The sequence below is a fragment of the Rhinolophus hipposideros genome (genome assembly GCF_964194185.1).
Source record: "Rhinolophus hipposideros genome assembly, chromosome: 1".
NCBI lineage: Eukaryota > Metazoa > Chordata > Mammalia > Chiroptera > Rhinolophidae > Rhinolophus > Rhinolophus hipposideros.
The window spans coordinates 101,543,403-101,557,967 of record NC_138047.1 but is presented as its reverse complement, the minus strand read 5'-3'; the positions used below and the strand labels follow the sequence as shown (position 1 = coordinate 101,557,967).

General features: G+C 39.8%; 2 protein-coding genes across 5 annotated transcripts in view; both read left to right on the top strand.

Moving 5' to 3' along the window:
* The window catches only part of LOC308497644 (ADP-ribosyl cyclase/cyclic ADP-ribose hydrolase 1-like), a 37,735-nt gene extending 34,362 nt beyond the window's left edge, over positions 1–3,373 (top strand). For both annotated transcript variants that reach the window (XM_081048535.1, XM_081048534.1), the window contains exons 7-9: positions 1,477–1,566; positions 1,910–1,996; positions 2,520–3,373. In XM_081048535.1, the coding sequence (XP_080904661.1) occupies positions 1,477–1,566; positions 1,910–1,996; positions 2,520–2,583 (241 nt within the window). In that variant the 3' untranslated portion in view covers positions 2,584–3,373. The remainder of the gene's footprint in view (positions 1–1,476; positions 1,567–1,909; positions 1,997–2,519) is intronic.
* A 4,990-nt stretch (positions 3,374–8,363) lies between these two features.
* Positions 8,364–14,565, top strand: part of LOC308497627 (ADP-ribosyl cyclase/cyclic ADP-ribose hydrolase 1-like) — a 72,781-nt gene continuing 66,579 nt past the window's right edge. For 2 of the 3 annotated variants that reach the window (XM_081048503.1, XM_081048505.1), the window contains exon 1: positions 8,401–8,662. In XM_081048503.1, coding sequence (XP_080904629.1) covers positions 8,508–8,662 — 155 coding nt within the window. In that variant the 5' untranslated portion in view covers positions 8,401–8,507. Of the gene's footprint in view, positions 8,663–14,565 lie in introns of all 3 variants that reach the window. The other variant, XM_081048504.1, reaches the window with a different exon arrangement.

Genomic DNA, 14,565 nt, shown 5'->3' with positions numbered 1-14,565 from the left:
TTTGCCAGGGTTCACACAGCCTCCTATTAGATATTTCATCTATAGAAATATATACTTTTCATGTTTAAGGTCAGTACTGCAGCTTGGGGCTGAAAAGGTAAAAGTTTTGTGTTCTATGGAGCGGTTTGGCTTTCTAAGTCAATGCCTTAGTCTGGGGTCTCTGTTGTGTAAAATCCTTAAAGGTGATAAAGGTCCTTGCACTGTGTCCAGCTCCCCTCTTGACTTTTCAAAGCCAGGTGTGATTTTCTCAGCTCTGTCTCCCAGTACACTCCACCCTGCCCATTTCCTGCCTTTGTTCACACTGTTCCCCCATCGGACCTGCCTCTTCCCTCTGCTGCTTATCTACGTCCTGCCATCTTCGAAGGTCTGTCCTTCCTCCTCTGTCCTCCATGCCCCTGTGAGTCCCAACTCAGCAGTGAAACCACCACTGGGGACATCAGGAACTGTGCTGTATGCTCTTGACTTTCATCATTGTCAGCAACTTAGTGTCGTGCTTAAAAGTGGGAACACCTGGGGTCATTACATACTATATACGTGACTTTAGACAGGGCATCTAACCTCTTTGAGCCCCTGTAGTAGGTACCTGCAGAGATGATGGTGATATGAAGAGTAACTGAGATAATGTATGAAAAATGCTGAGCTCTGTTCCTGACAGACAGAAAGTGCTCACCAAGTGTCAGCTATTATCCTCTCATTTAATCCACACCACTCAATCTGGCCACACTAATGCTTTCTTTCTTCACTGCCTTCTATACTTACAGCTTTTACCACATGGGTTACCTTTTTAGTTCTTTGTTCTCCGGGTTTTCCCTGCATAAGGCTGGATTGAGAGAAGGGAGCACACAGTAATGTGCCCTGGACACTCCAGGTGCCCCAAATTAAATTTCCTTCTCTCCTTTTTGAATATTTAGTTCTATGAAGAAGCATTTTTTTCTTTTGCCTTCTGACCTCAACCTCATGGCCTTTTGGGTAAAGTGCTAATAATCCAGAATTGTATAATCTGATACTAGGGGTCTAATTACTTGCAGTAGGAGTGGCAGCTGCCAGAGAGTAATGGGGAAGAGTTGAGGACATCAGGGTCTGTCCGAGCAGGGCCCCAACTTGCCTGAGGGTGTGGGTCACCTGGGCATTGCTCAGCTGCAGGTTCTGGTTCTGCAGGTGGCCATGGCCTGAGCTGCTGCACGGCTAACAGCTCCCAGGTGACGTCATTATGTTGGTTGAAGGCCTGATCTTGGAATAGCAAGTCCTTAAAGAATGAACGTAAATGCACAGATTAAGAATCTTATTTTGAGGATCTTAGGTATCAATGGTCACACTGAAAGAGTAAAGGTGTCTGTTTCTAATGCAAATCATGGGTCAGTTCAGAAGGGTAGGTTCTAACCAATGGCACCCCACCTGCTGGCTTTTTGCAGCAGCTCTGGGTGCCTGAATGATTTAGTTTGGGGTTGACAATGTTCTTTGTCTCTTCTATCTTAGCACTTTTGGACGTGTAGAAATCTATAATTTGCGTCCAGAGAAGGTTCCTACACTACAAGCCTGGGTGATGCATGACATTGGAGATCGCAGGTATATGTTACTACTTTGTACCCATATGTTCTCAGGGTTCTTTTGTCCACCCAAGAATCTACAGTCACAAGAAAGCATTGAGAAAAGTAAGACTGGCTCAGGAAATGAATGGGGCCTCACTCTGCATTCAGCCCATCCCAACAACCTCCCAATGTTATCAGCACAATGGGTGTCTCCCTAGTTGATACCCTCCGCTCCCCTGCTGAACTGTGAACTCTTAGTGGAGACTCTGCTTCACCTCTCTATCTCAAGGCCTTGCTACCTGCCACCTAGAAGACACTAAGAGACTCAAGAAATGTTTGCGCGATCTTCTTCTTTTAACACTTTCTTCTTTCTTTCCCAGTGTCTCGTGCTCAAGCTCCTCCATCAATGATCTGAAATTGATTTTAAGCAACAGAAATATTAAATTTACCTGCCACGATAACTACAGGTAATTGATTTTTTTCTTGAGGAAGAAATGGCCGTCTTGCTATGTACAGGCGTTTTCCCTTGGGCCTTGATGGTGGACTGGGATGGTGACCTATGGTGATCTCTGTTTCTTCCCCAGCCTAACCCAGAGGTTCCTAGCCTTCTGAAGAAAATATGGGGATCCCTCCTTTCACGTTGCAGCTTCTGTTGTTTCTTCATTATCAACTGACATTCATAGTCCATAACTGTGCCATGTTAGAGCCAGACATTCATTTTCATCTCCACATATTATCATCAGACATCCCTTCTCAGTATTTATTTTTATGGCTTTACACGGGAAAAGAAACTAACCTGAGCCCCACTTTAAGTCATTCACTCCTGGACTTGACCTTTCTCTATGTTGCCGTTGTAGGAGAGAAACTTGTGTGGATGCTTCGTGGTCCACACATGCTTTTGTTGCAATGAAGCGTCTTCTTTCACTGATGTCTTGAACCATAGATATAGTGTACTGCCTCTAGGTATTACTTTTTGTTTTTTTCTCATAGGCCCATCAAGTTTCTTCAGTGTGTGAAAAATCCTGAGCATTCATCCTGCAGTTCTTTAATATGAGCCAATAGACATGGCAGTTTCAGAGCTTGGAGCCCTTCTGATATACATCACTCTGCCTGACTCAGGAGACAGGCTTGTGGAAAGCCTACTTCCTGACATCCCTTTCCTCTGTCATCATGTCAACACTAGAGATGGAATTCTTTCCCCCCAAAGTCTTAAAATAACTTATGTTATTTACAGAGTTGTTATTTTCAACTCGTAATATTTAAGAAAAATTATGTAAAATAAAAATGAAAATTTTGTATTAAATTATTTCATTTTAATTTTCATGTCATGCTATTATGTAGTTTATATTTTGGTAACATTCTTTCTATCGAAGAATGAACACACCAAAATCTCTTATTGGAACAGGCAAGAAAGGTAAAGAAAGGTAGATGTCCAAGCTTTTCAGAAAACATTACATTTGCAAATGAATGATCTTGTCTCAGGATATATTTTTGTACCCTTCCTACAGATAAACAATAATGCCCTGGTTATGGGTCATGTTGGGGAAAATATTCTGTAGGATATAAACTACCCATATACTTCATACTTTACCTCTAAGAACCTTTGTAACAAATCTATGATGTTTATATTTTTGTCTCTCAATTGTTAGATGAGAAAGTGGAAGTTCAGAGAGGTTAGATAATTAGCCTAATGTCATACATTTAGTTCAAAGTAGAGGCTGAATTTGAACTCAGCTCTGTCTGACTCCAAAGTATATGTGCTCTCTCTTTCTAGGCCTGTAATACCAAACTGTTTTTGCTTCCAATAAATGCATGTTGGATTAAAATCAATACAATAGAATCTGGAATGTGATTTTTCTGATGGCTTCAAACAGATACAGTTTTTTTCTTCCTCTTTCTCTTCCTTCTATTCTTCATGTTCAGTATCTTGCATATGTTAATAGGCAGTTAAAATATGTAGTTGTTCCTGATACTGACAGTTCAGTTTGTTCATTTCTCCTTTTTTTCTTGGTCATTCATGCTCAAGGTTTATCACTTGTTATTCTTTCAAAGAACCAACCTTCAGCCTTGTTGTTTTTCTCTTTTATTTTTGTTATTTTTTTGTTCTTTTAATTATTAGATATATAGAAACGCCTTATAATTTCTTTGGGTTTTAAAATTCAGCATCTTGAAATGGAAACTCAGATCACTGATTTTTCAGCCCATTTCCTTTTCTTATGTATATATTTTATGTACTATGAATTTTCCCCAAGTGCTTCTTTAGCTGGAGCTCTTACGTTTTGATATGTCTTTTTCATTATCATTCAGTTAAAAATAGTTTCTAATTTACTTATTTAGAAATATGTTGCTTAACTTTCAAATATCTGTTGATCTTCAGTTTTTTTTGAACCCAGAGATTTGTTGAAATGCATAAATTTTGGAGTTAGGCATTTCTGGGTTCATATTTTAGTGTTACTCTGTGATGTTGAATGAAAAACCTAACCTCTCTGAACTTCATTCTGTGATGTTGAATGAAAAACCTAACCTTTCCTTGCCACTCAAATAAGGATTATAAACTCACTCCCCCTAAAGTGTGGTTAAAACTAAAGAAGATGACAACCATTGATGAGGCATATTGCCTTGTATGTAAAACAAGTACTCACCAAGGTTGGCTCCTTTCTGCCTGCCACTGATGAGCAATTCAGGTTTTTTTTCAGGAGCCCTTGCAGCTACTGTGGTCAGTCCATGGAATCTCACTGGCTCCTCCATCACCTAAGCACATCCTCCTGGAACTTAATTTTGGCTAGACATGAGGCGCGGTGCTTGGGACCAGTTCTGATTAAGTTGCAGACTTGCCCCAAGTTTCAATGAACTCTACTTGCAGAATGACTGCTAACCTACTGTGTGACCTGGCGGTTTTCCACTCCAGACAGTTTCTGACTTAATGTTGCACTTGCTTGCTGATTTCTGGACTCTGTAAATGTACCTTCCTTGTTCACCAGGATACTCCTGGAAGTGGCTGCCTGTGCCAGAAAAAGAATGTTCTTTACAGTTGTCCCAAAGATGAAACTGATAGAGTAGAAATCAATTTGCAAGAGGCTTCCCCCAAGAAGACCATTTGAGTGTTCAAGTTCAAAAACCAGTGAAGACTAACAGGAGACTGGTCCCATGGGTTTTACACTGTACCACGGAGGACCCTGCAAGCCCTGGAAGTGGCTGGGGTGGGAGTGCTCTTTTCTCCTTGCACCATGTCTGTATTTTTCTTACCATGCCACTCCATTCCTGCCTCTTCTCTCTCTGCAGTTCCAACTTGGGTACCTTTGCCGTTAGCCATGTGGTCATCTTTAGCCCTAAGGCCAAAGATGTAAATAAATCCTCCATATCCTTTTTCTTATAAGTGACATCAGTACTGAATTACTGATTGCTCATCAACCTCTTACTGGTATGCATGTATGTATATATCTGTGATTGGAAGGATCAATACAAGTAAAAATTTGTAAATTTTGTATATTTGTAATTTTATATATTTACGAAATGTTTTTCTAAAGATGTGGATTACACTTTTGATCAGGAAAAAAACAATATACTAAATGCAATATCTAAAAAAATTATTAAAATATATTAAGCATACAATATTATATTCATTTCAGAGGGAACACAATAATTATTCAACATTTATATACCTAAGTGATCTGACACCATATCATGCTATCACGATATTATTGACTATATTCTCTATTGCTGTACATTATATCCTCATGACTTATTTGTTTTATACCTGGAATTGTGGACCTCTTTTTCCCCATCACCTTCCCCCTTTTTTAAAAGTTTGAATTACAGTTGATATTCAATATCATTTTATATTAATTTCAGGTGTACAGTATAATGGTTAGACATTTATGTAATTTAAGAAGTGATCCCCCTGACTACTTTAGTATCTACCTAGCACTATACAATTATTACCATATTATTAAGTATATTCCCTGTGCTTTACTTTACATCTGCAGGATTATTTTGTAACTACAAATTTGTATTTCTTAATCCCTTCACCCTTTTTCACCTTTTTTCAACCCCCTCTCCCATCTATCACCTTGATAAATCTAGTATCCATCTGACACTATATGTAGTTATTACCTATAGTAATAACTATATTCCTTATGCTATACCCTACATCCCCACGGCTACTGTGTGACCACCAATTTCTACTTCTTAACCCCTTCACCTTTTTCACCCACCACTCCAATCCCCCTCCCATGTGCAACCATCAAAATGTTTTCCGTATCTATGAGTCTGTTTCTGTTTTGTTTATTTTGTTCTTTAGATTCCACATATAAGTGAAATCACATTGCATTTGTCTTTCTCTGTCTGATATACTCTACTCAGCACAATGCCCTCCAGGTCCATCCATGCCACTGCAGACCACAACAACCCATTCCCTTCCCTGGCCTAGCAATATTTCATTGTATATATGTACCACCTCCTCTTTATCCATTCATCCACCGACAAACACCCAGGCTACCTACACATCTTAGCCATTGTAAACAATGCTGCAATGAACATATGGACGCACATGCCCCCTTGAAGTAGTGTTTTGGGTTTCTTTGGATAAATAGTGGAGCCTTTTTTGTGTCTTGTTTTAAAGTTTATTTTGTTTGGTATAAGTACTGCTACTCCAGATTTTGTTTGTTTGTTTCCATTTTCACGAAATAACTTTTTCCATCACTTTACTTTCAACCTGTGTGTGTCTTTCAATCTGAAGTGAGTCTCTTGCAAGCAGCATATGTAAAGGTTTTGTTTTCTTATCCATTCATCCACCCTGTGTTTTTGATTAGAGCATTTAATCCACTTACATTGAAAGCAATTGTTGATAGATATGTAGTTATCGCTATTTTATTATTTATTTATATTATTTATCTATTTTTTTTTAACCACCATCTTAAAGAAGTCCCTCTGATAGTTTTTGTAATACTGGCTTGGTGGTGGTGAACTCTTTTAGCTTGTTCTTGTCTGGGAAACTCTTTATCTGTTCTTCAATTTTAAGTGATAGATTTGCTGGGTAGAATAATCTTAGTTGTAGGTGTTGCTTTTTATCACTTTGAATATTTCTTGCAAATCCCTTCTAGTCTGCAAGTTTCTGTTGAGAAATCAGCTGATAGTCTCACGAGAGCTCCCTTTAGATAACTAACCACTTTTCTCTAGCTACTTTTAGGATTCTCTCTTTGACTCTAACCTTTGCCATTTTAATTATAATGTGTCTTGGTGGGGGTCTGTTTGGGTTCGTTTTTTAGAAGTCTCTCTGTGCTTTCTAGGCTTGTATGTCTATTTCCTTTGTCAGGTTAGAAAAGTGTTCAGTCTTTATTTCTTCAAATAGATTCTCAATCCCTTGCTTTCTCTCTTCTCCTCCTGGTGTCCCTATGGTGTGAATGTTGTTATGCTTGATGTTCTCCCAGAGGTCTCTTATACTCTCCTAATTTTTTTTGGATTCTTTTTTTTTTTTTTTTTTTTGCTGCTTCTATTGGGTATTTTCTGCTATCTTATCTTCCAAATTGCTGATTCAATCCTCTGCTCCAACTAGTCTGCTGGTGATTTCTTCTGGGGTATACTTCATTTCAGTTTTTGTATTCTTCACTTGTGACTGGTTCTCTCTTTATGGTTTCTATGTCTGTTTTTATGCTTGCTTTCTCTCTGTCGAAGTTCACACTAAATTCCTTGAGTATCCTGACAGCCATTGTTTTGAACTCTGTATATGGTTTGTTGCTTGTCTCCATTTCATCTAGTTCTTTTTTCTGGAGTTTTCTTCTGTTCTTTCATTTGGGACATATTCCTTTGTTTCCTCATTTTGGCTGCCTCTCTGTGTTTGTTTCTATGTATTAGGTAGATCTGCTATGTCTCCCAGTCTTGCTGGGTGTCCTGTGGGGCTCAGTGGCACAGTCTCCCTGGTCACCTGAGCCGGTTGCTCCAGGAGTGTCCATTGTCTGGGTTATGTGTGCCCTTCTGTTATAATTGACACTTGGTTGCTGTGGGCATGTTCTTAGGTGGTGTTGACCCTCAGGCTGACTGGGTGTAGGTTTGGGCACATCCACAGTTTCTGAAGCAGGATTCGCCACAGCAGGCTCTGGTGCCTATGGACACCGCACTTTGTGTGTGCCACTTGTGGAGCTAATTAGGCAGTGCTCTGCTGTGGTCTGAAGCCAACCTCCAAGTATGGTCTCTGGGTCCCTTTGGAAGGGGGTCTGGTGCAGGCCCAGGTCAGCCACTGCCTGTGACCGGCAGGGAAGCACAAAGTGCGCCATAGTTGGTCGCTGCCTGTGCTGTACCTGGAAATGCAATGGAGAGACCACACTGCAAATTGAGAACTGCTGCCAGCAGTCCAGGCTTTGGGGTAGCTCCACAAAAAACAAGACACTCCGAGGCCTGCTGCCACCTGCTGGCTTACGGAAGGCTCAGCCACTGATAAAGCCTCCTGCACTATGCAAGTTGGATGAGGCAGGGTCTCAATGAGTCCACAGGTTTGAGCAGCTGAGCTCACCAGGCCAATCAGATTCAGATTTGGCCTGTTGTCGGTGCCTGCCGGCGAGACGAACAGTCCCTGAAGTGGGGAGTGAGGATTGAGAAAAAAGAAGAGAGATAAAGATGGGATCGGGAGGGCCGGCAATTCTAAGTAGACTGCCGCAGTTCTAAGTAGAATGCCTCAGTTCTAAGTAGAATGCCTCACCCCAAGTTTATTTTTGCAGTTTATATACTCTGGGCTTCAAAAAGTAACAGAACTGTCTGTAATCTAGTAGTTACAATGTTTGGATAAACAAGGGCGTGTTTTTTGGCCAGCTCCTGCACTTCCTGACTTTGTCTGGTTCTGTGTTCTCAAAGTAGCAAGTTTTGCCTTGCTGGGAGCACAAACCACTCAAGGAAGTCAAAGGTCCAACATTTCACAAAACAACACCTGCTAGCACTTCAGCACGGTTTCCCACAGCCTGTGGGGGAAGGCTCAACACAGGAAAGATGGCGCCCACCCACAGATGGCTGCGCAGGAGAAAGGCCCCACACAGGATAATGGGGACTGTCCCTCCAGTCCTTGCCCTGAAGTTCCATAACTCAGTCTTCCCTCATATGTCTCTGACACGCCCAGAGTCACCGTCCCTCTGCCGGAGTCCAGGGTAAGTACTGTGTGGGCCCTTTAATGGGATGTCTGGGTTTTCTGCATCTTTCCCTTTCACCCGGATGGTTGGAATCCCTATTGTTTTTCCCAGTGAGAAGTTGTGGGGTTCGTTTTCCCAGCAGAGTACCCTGGGCTGGGTAACCTGGTGTGGGGGACTCGGGTCCCTTACTCCATCTGTGGTATCCATATATACTCCATATATTAAACTGCCACACGTGAGTGTGGGACAAGCCCATTTCGTGTCTGCCCCTTTTACCAGAGTCAACGGGCTTCTTATTTATACTTTTAATTATAAGACTTCCATTCAGCTAGACTTCAGAGGGTTCTCCAGGTTGATTGTTCTGTATTATAGTTGTAATTTTGATGTGTTTACGGCATGAGGCAAGTACTGCGTTTATCTACTCTGCCATCTTGGATCTCCAGACTATATGCAATTTTTAAAAAGAAAAGAGTAACTTGTAAATTCTTGATGATCAACTAATGTAACTTCATAACTAATGTAACATGGATAGCTGAACTGCTCTTTTTCTGCATGAAATTTAATGATTATAGCTTTAGAATATATAATTTAGAATGACTGTATTTCCTTACAAGAGGAACATTTGAACAATTTTACAGGTGTCAAGTAACCCTTGTTCAAATTGTGCAAACATCAATTTCAGCATTATGGGAGTTTTATTTGGAAGTGAACTTTTAACTATTAATACAAATGTCAGGATACTACACAAAACATCCACAGGAAATTTATCATCTGTTTTTGAATTGTTCACAAACATTTCCTACATTATCCAACATAAAACAAAGACATGGTGCATCTTTTCCTTTCAATTTGCATACAATGGAAAAATAGGAATATATATATATATATATGTGTATATATGTACCTGTATATACATGTACATATATATACACATGTGTATATGTATATATATGTACAAATATACATACCCATAGTTTTTGTTTCTTAAAAAAGCTTGACTAGTAGGCACTAGAAAGGCTAATAGTTTTAAGTCTATAGGTGAGAAATTATCTAATAAAAATAATCAGAATTTATTTAGCATCAGTTGCTTCCATAACCAAGTATTACTCTGATCAATAAAACTTGCAGCCATTATGCTTCTGGTATATACTTATTCCATTACACAATTTATAGTGTAAATTGCTGCTGCCCACCTTGGTTCTTTTCACAATTATTAACATAGAGAACTGTGGCAAAGTAGGAGCAAGCATTTGCAAAAATAATCCCCAGCTTATTATAAGCGTCAATATATATGATGGAATTTTTTCACAAGCAATGATCTTTCAAACCATTAAGAAGTCACCAGAACTGAATTTGCAAAGATATTTTGCCTCTGTCCAACAGCTACATTTATTTATTCCAACAGAGGAGATGGAAAATCAAATTTAGTGTTTAATTTGGGTGTGGGTTGGGAATTCGGGTATTTGAAAAATGACCACCTTAAAGATAATGACCACCTTAAAGATAATGACCACCAAAGATAGGTTCAGTACATTTATTTTAAAAATCATAAAATGTTTCTTACAAAAGAGCATTGCATTCTGCATAGTGAGCTGAATAGTTGCCAGGGACATAAAGAGTATTGTTGCTTTTCCTCCCTGTCGCCCCCACCCCCAAATGTTACAGTGACCACAAAGCAAAGTGTTCAAATAATTACATAGAGGGAATTTTCCTTTTTAACCAACAATAAACAAAAATTAAAATTCACTCGTCTGCTGCTGTTTCAAAATTTCAATGTTAGTTTTTGCATACCCTCCTACCCCAGCATGTTTGTAAAGAACTAAAAGATTACATCTGGTGAACAGTAAAGATTTAATTACACCTCAAATGCAGAACACAAAGGAAGCAAAGAAATGTCGGCTTTTTCACAGAAGCAGAGGAAAAAAAAAAAAGATGCATGACTCCTTCAGTTCTTTGCTAGACTTAGAAAAACTTTCCAGAGTACTGCTTCGCCCAATAAAAATGAAAAAACAAATATCTTGCATTAGAATCCTTCAATATCTGCATACTGCTTCACACTGTTCTGCAACAAACACTGTGCATTCTGTGTCTGGTCCTGTGGCTCTGTAAGGGTAATGATCCGATCTTCGGATCCTTCTAAGGGTTCATCAGTTTTGATCGAAGCTCCTGACTCGTGATGAATTTGTTTAATCCGCTGACCACATTTGCCAATAACAGATCCAGGCTAATCTTTGGGAATAGTTTCTTGTGTAGCAATAATAGGTCCTCCAATCTGGGATTGTAAGGCTGTGCATGCCCTTTGATGGGAGACTCTGATATAAGATCAAGGATGACCTTCACACGTTCTACAATCCAATGAGGTTTTCCTCCAGTAGGAACCACTCTGTCAGTGGAATGAGGAAAAGCTTGATTGTTGTCTGAGTGTTCTCTCACAGTTCTTTGATTATAGCACCTTTGACCCCAATAATTCCTCCTGCCAGACTCTGTTGAATCAACAGTCTCGGCTGGCATTCAAAGTCGACACTTCCTTTATAGAGTGTTGGTACTTTAAGCCTTCCACAGCATCACATTTGAGTGGCAGCTGGCTGGTAGCAGTGGGTGATGGCAACTGCAGGCCCTCTTCCAAGGTAGGGATGATTTTCTCCAGAATTTCTCCAACTGTTTCAATATCAGCACTGATACTCAATAGGCACTTGGTCCACTGCTGTCCAGGACTGAAACACTGGCATTGTAGTCTGTATGCAAAGCCATGATATCCTTGCCTCCTTTTCTAGTCACTGCCCCAGCATTTTTGCTCTGAAGCCGAATTTGTAATTCAACCATCTCATCAGTGTTTCTAAATCTTTTAAAAGCTGGTTCCTCTTCCACATCTTCTGCAGGATGTTTACCAAAGTCATCACTGGTTTTGGTGTTGTGGAACGTACCCTCCGGCTTCTCAGTTTCAATTTTCTAGGATTAAATGGACATATCAATCTAGGACACAAACAAGCGGGATGTAGGCAAGACATTGTTGAGATTAATGCTGCAGAGAAATGGAGGGTAACGGAGAGAAACGTCTGCAGCCAGCTTTAGAATATGTTTCAATTTCCACTTTCTTTTGATTTTTGTCCTTTTCTTCTAACATCAAAAATATTTTATTCAAATTCTAAAAATTTATTGTAAGAAAATCATAAGGGAGGAAATATTTGAAATCAGAATAATGATCAAATAACTGTGGAGTAGCAATACTACAGAAGATTATGTATTATTAAAAATATTATTTATGAAGGATATTTAAAGACAGGTAAAATATCTATCATATAATGTATAATTAAAATCTTAGGATATAAATTCTTGGAAAATCATTTATACAGACAATTATCACTATTAATGACATTTATTTCTGAGTGATGAAGTTACAAGTAATTTTATTTTCTTTTTTGTGCTCTGTTAATTTTCAGTGTTACATATGAGCACAATATTGCTATTGTAACTTGAAAAGTTATTGGTAGAGCTGTCACTTTTGTAGAGCAAAAGGGTTATTTTTGTAAAATATAAATTTGAACTTTGCTTTGACTACTAATTAATTAGCAAAGTAAGAATTCTAAAATTTATCGGGTTGAAAAAAATTTAGTTTCAGAAAACAAAACAAAATATCCAAAATATCTTTCAGCAAGTGAATGGATAAATAAAAGGTGGTACATTTAGACAATAGAATATTATTCAGTGCTAAAATGAGCTATCAAGCCATGAAAAGATATGGAGAAAACTTAAATGCATATTACTAAGTGAAAAAAGCCACTCTGAAAGCCAATCATACGTGCTATATGATTCTAACTATATGACATTCTGGAAAACCAAACTTGGGTAGGGAGTGAAAAGATCAGTGGTTGCCAGAAGTTAGGGTGAAAGGAGTGATGAACAGGGGGCCCACATAAGATATTTGGGGCAGTGCAACTACTCTGTATGAAGCTATGCTGGTGGGATGTGTCATTACACACGTGTCACAGCCCACAGATGTACAAAGCCAAGGGTGACCCTGAGGGAAAGTATGGACTTTGGGTGATGAGGTGTCAATGCGCGTTCATTGATTGTAACACGTGCCCCTCCACTGGGGTGGAGAAGCTGAGAGTGAGGGAGGCGGTGCCCGTGTGTGGGAAAGAGGTGTGAGAACTCAACTTCCTGTTCAGTTTTGCTATGAGCCTAAAACTGCTCTAAAACGTACGTTTATAAACAAAATAAAATCAGTGAATGATATTCAGTAAACTTACCTTCAGTGAATTTCACTTGTGGCTTTCGTTTGAGTTTTTTGTTTTGTGTTTAGCTGCTCTGGTAAGTTTGGGAACACATTGCTCAGTTGCCTCCTAGAGACTCAAGTCTGTGTTCCTCCCCCAGCTGAGATATTTGACCTTTAGCCTCTTTGTGTTGGAGTATAGGAATGGATAGCATAATCCTAGGGAGTCAAGTAAACATCTTCTAAGAAAAGCTGGTTAGAAAATTGTGGCATGCATTGTGGGGATGTTCTGGGTGATTTGAAATGTATACATGAAATAAATAATATATAAACTTTGCCAAACTTGCTATGAGTGGGTTAAATTTGACGCCAATGAGGGTGCTTTTCTATTGTTTTTGAAATTCGGCATCCCTCTTCTGGTGACAATCTCCTGATTTTCCTTCGGGAAACTTCCCCCTCTGCACTCTCAGCCCCTGTGGGGCTCCAGCCCCTGGTTTAGGCAGCAGGAAACTGAGACCTAATCTAATGAGAGCAAGCCAGCCCTGAGCCACAGTGATTGGCACAGAGCTAATGGCAAGGATTTTCCTAAGTGAAATTCAGTGGAGTATGTGTGAGTCTGTTTGCTCAGCCAAGAGGCAGCGTGGTTTAGAAGAGCAGGTATTCTGGACCCCATTGTTTGGGTTTCCATCCCAGTTCCCCAGTTCTACTACCTACTAGCTAGGTGACCTTAAGTAAGTCACTCATCCTCTCTCAGCCTCAGTATCCCCTGTAAAACAGAGCCAAGAATACTCCTTATCTTATGGGGTTGTTCTGGGAATTGCAAGAATTAATATTTATAAAACCTGGTACTATGTTTATCTCCTCAAAATTTTCACTTGGGTATGTAATGAGAATCTCAAATTTAACCTGCCCCAGATGAGTTCTCCTTTCATAGTCTTCCTATGAACTCAGTTAATGGCACTCCATCCTTCCTGTTGCTCAGGCCAAAATCCTTGGGTGGTCTTTGGCCTCTCTCTGTCTCTTTATCCCATAAACAAATTCTGTCAGTTCCACCTTCAAAATATCAGGTAGATCACTTCATAAATTATATCAATGTCTAACCACTACACTATACACCTGAAACTAATATAAAATAACATCAAATGACAGCTATAATTTTTAAAAAAGAGCCACAGGGATATCAAAAAATGTATCCAGAATTCAACCAATATGTGCTGATGCCAAGCTGGTCCAAGGTACCATCATCTCTTCTCTGGATTGTGGCACCGCAGCCTCCTAAATGGTTTCTCTGACCCTGCCCTCCACTCACTACAGTTTATTCTCAACAAGCAGCCAGAGTGAACCTGATAAAACAAACTGGGGAAATGTCACTCATTGGCACCGAGTGCTCGTCGATCCCCTGCCCCCAGCACATGCAGTTACACCTCTGGCCTCTTCTCCTACTTCCTCCTCATTTGTCCTCTGCACCAGGCACTTCTTACCTGGCCTCCGCTTTTCTTCCAACACACCAGATGTTCAGCACTTACTGTTTTCTTCCCTCTGCTGAAACCCTGTTTCTCCAGATGTCACGTGGCTACCTCACCTTTTTCAGATCCTTACTCAAATGCCACCTTGTCAGTGAGACCTCAGCCCAATGTTGCCATCCTCTTCCCAGTCTTTATCTCATTTCCTGCTTATTTTGTTTCTTAGATTTCATCATCACCTCATC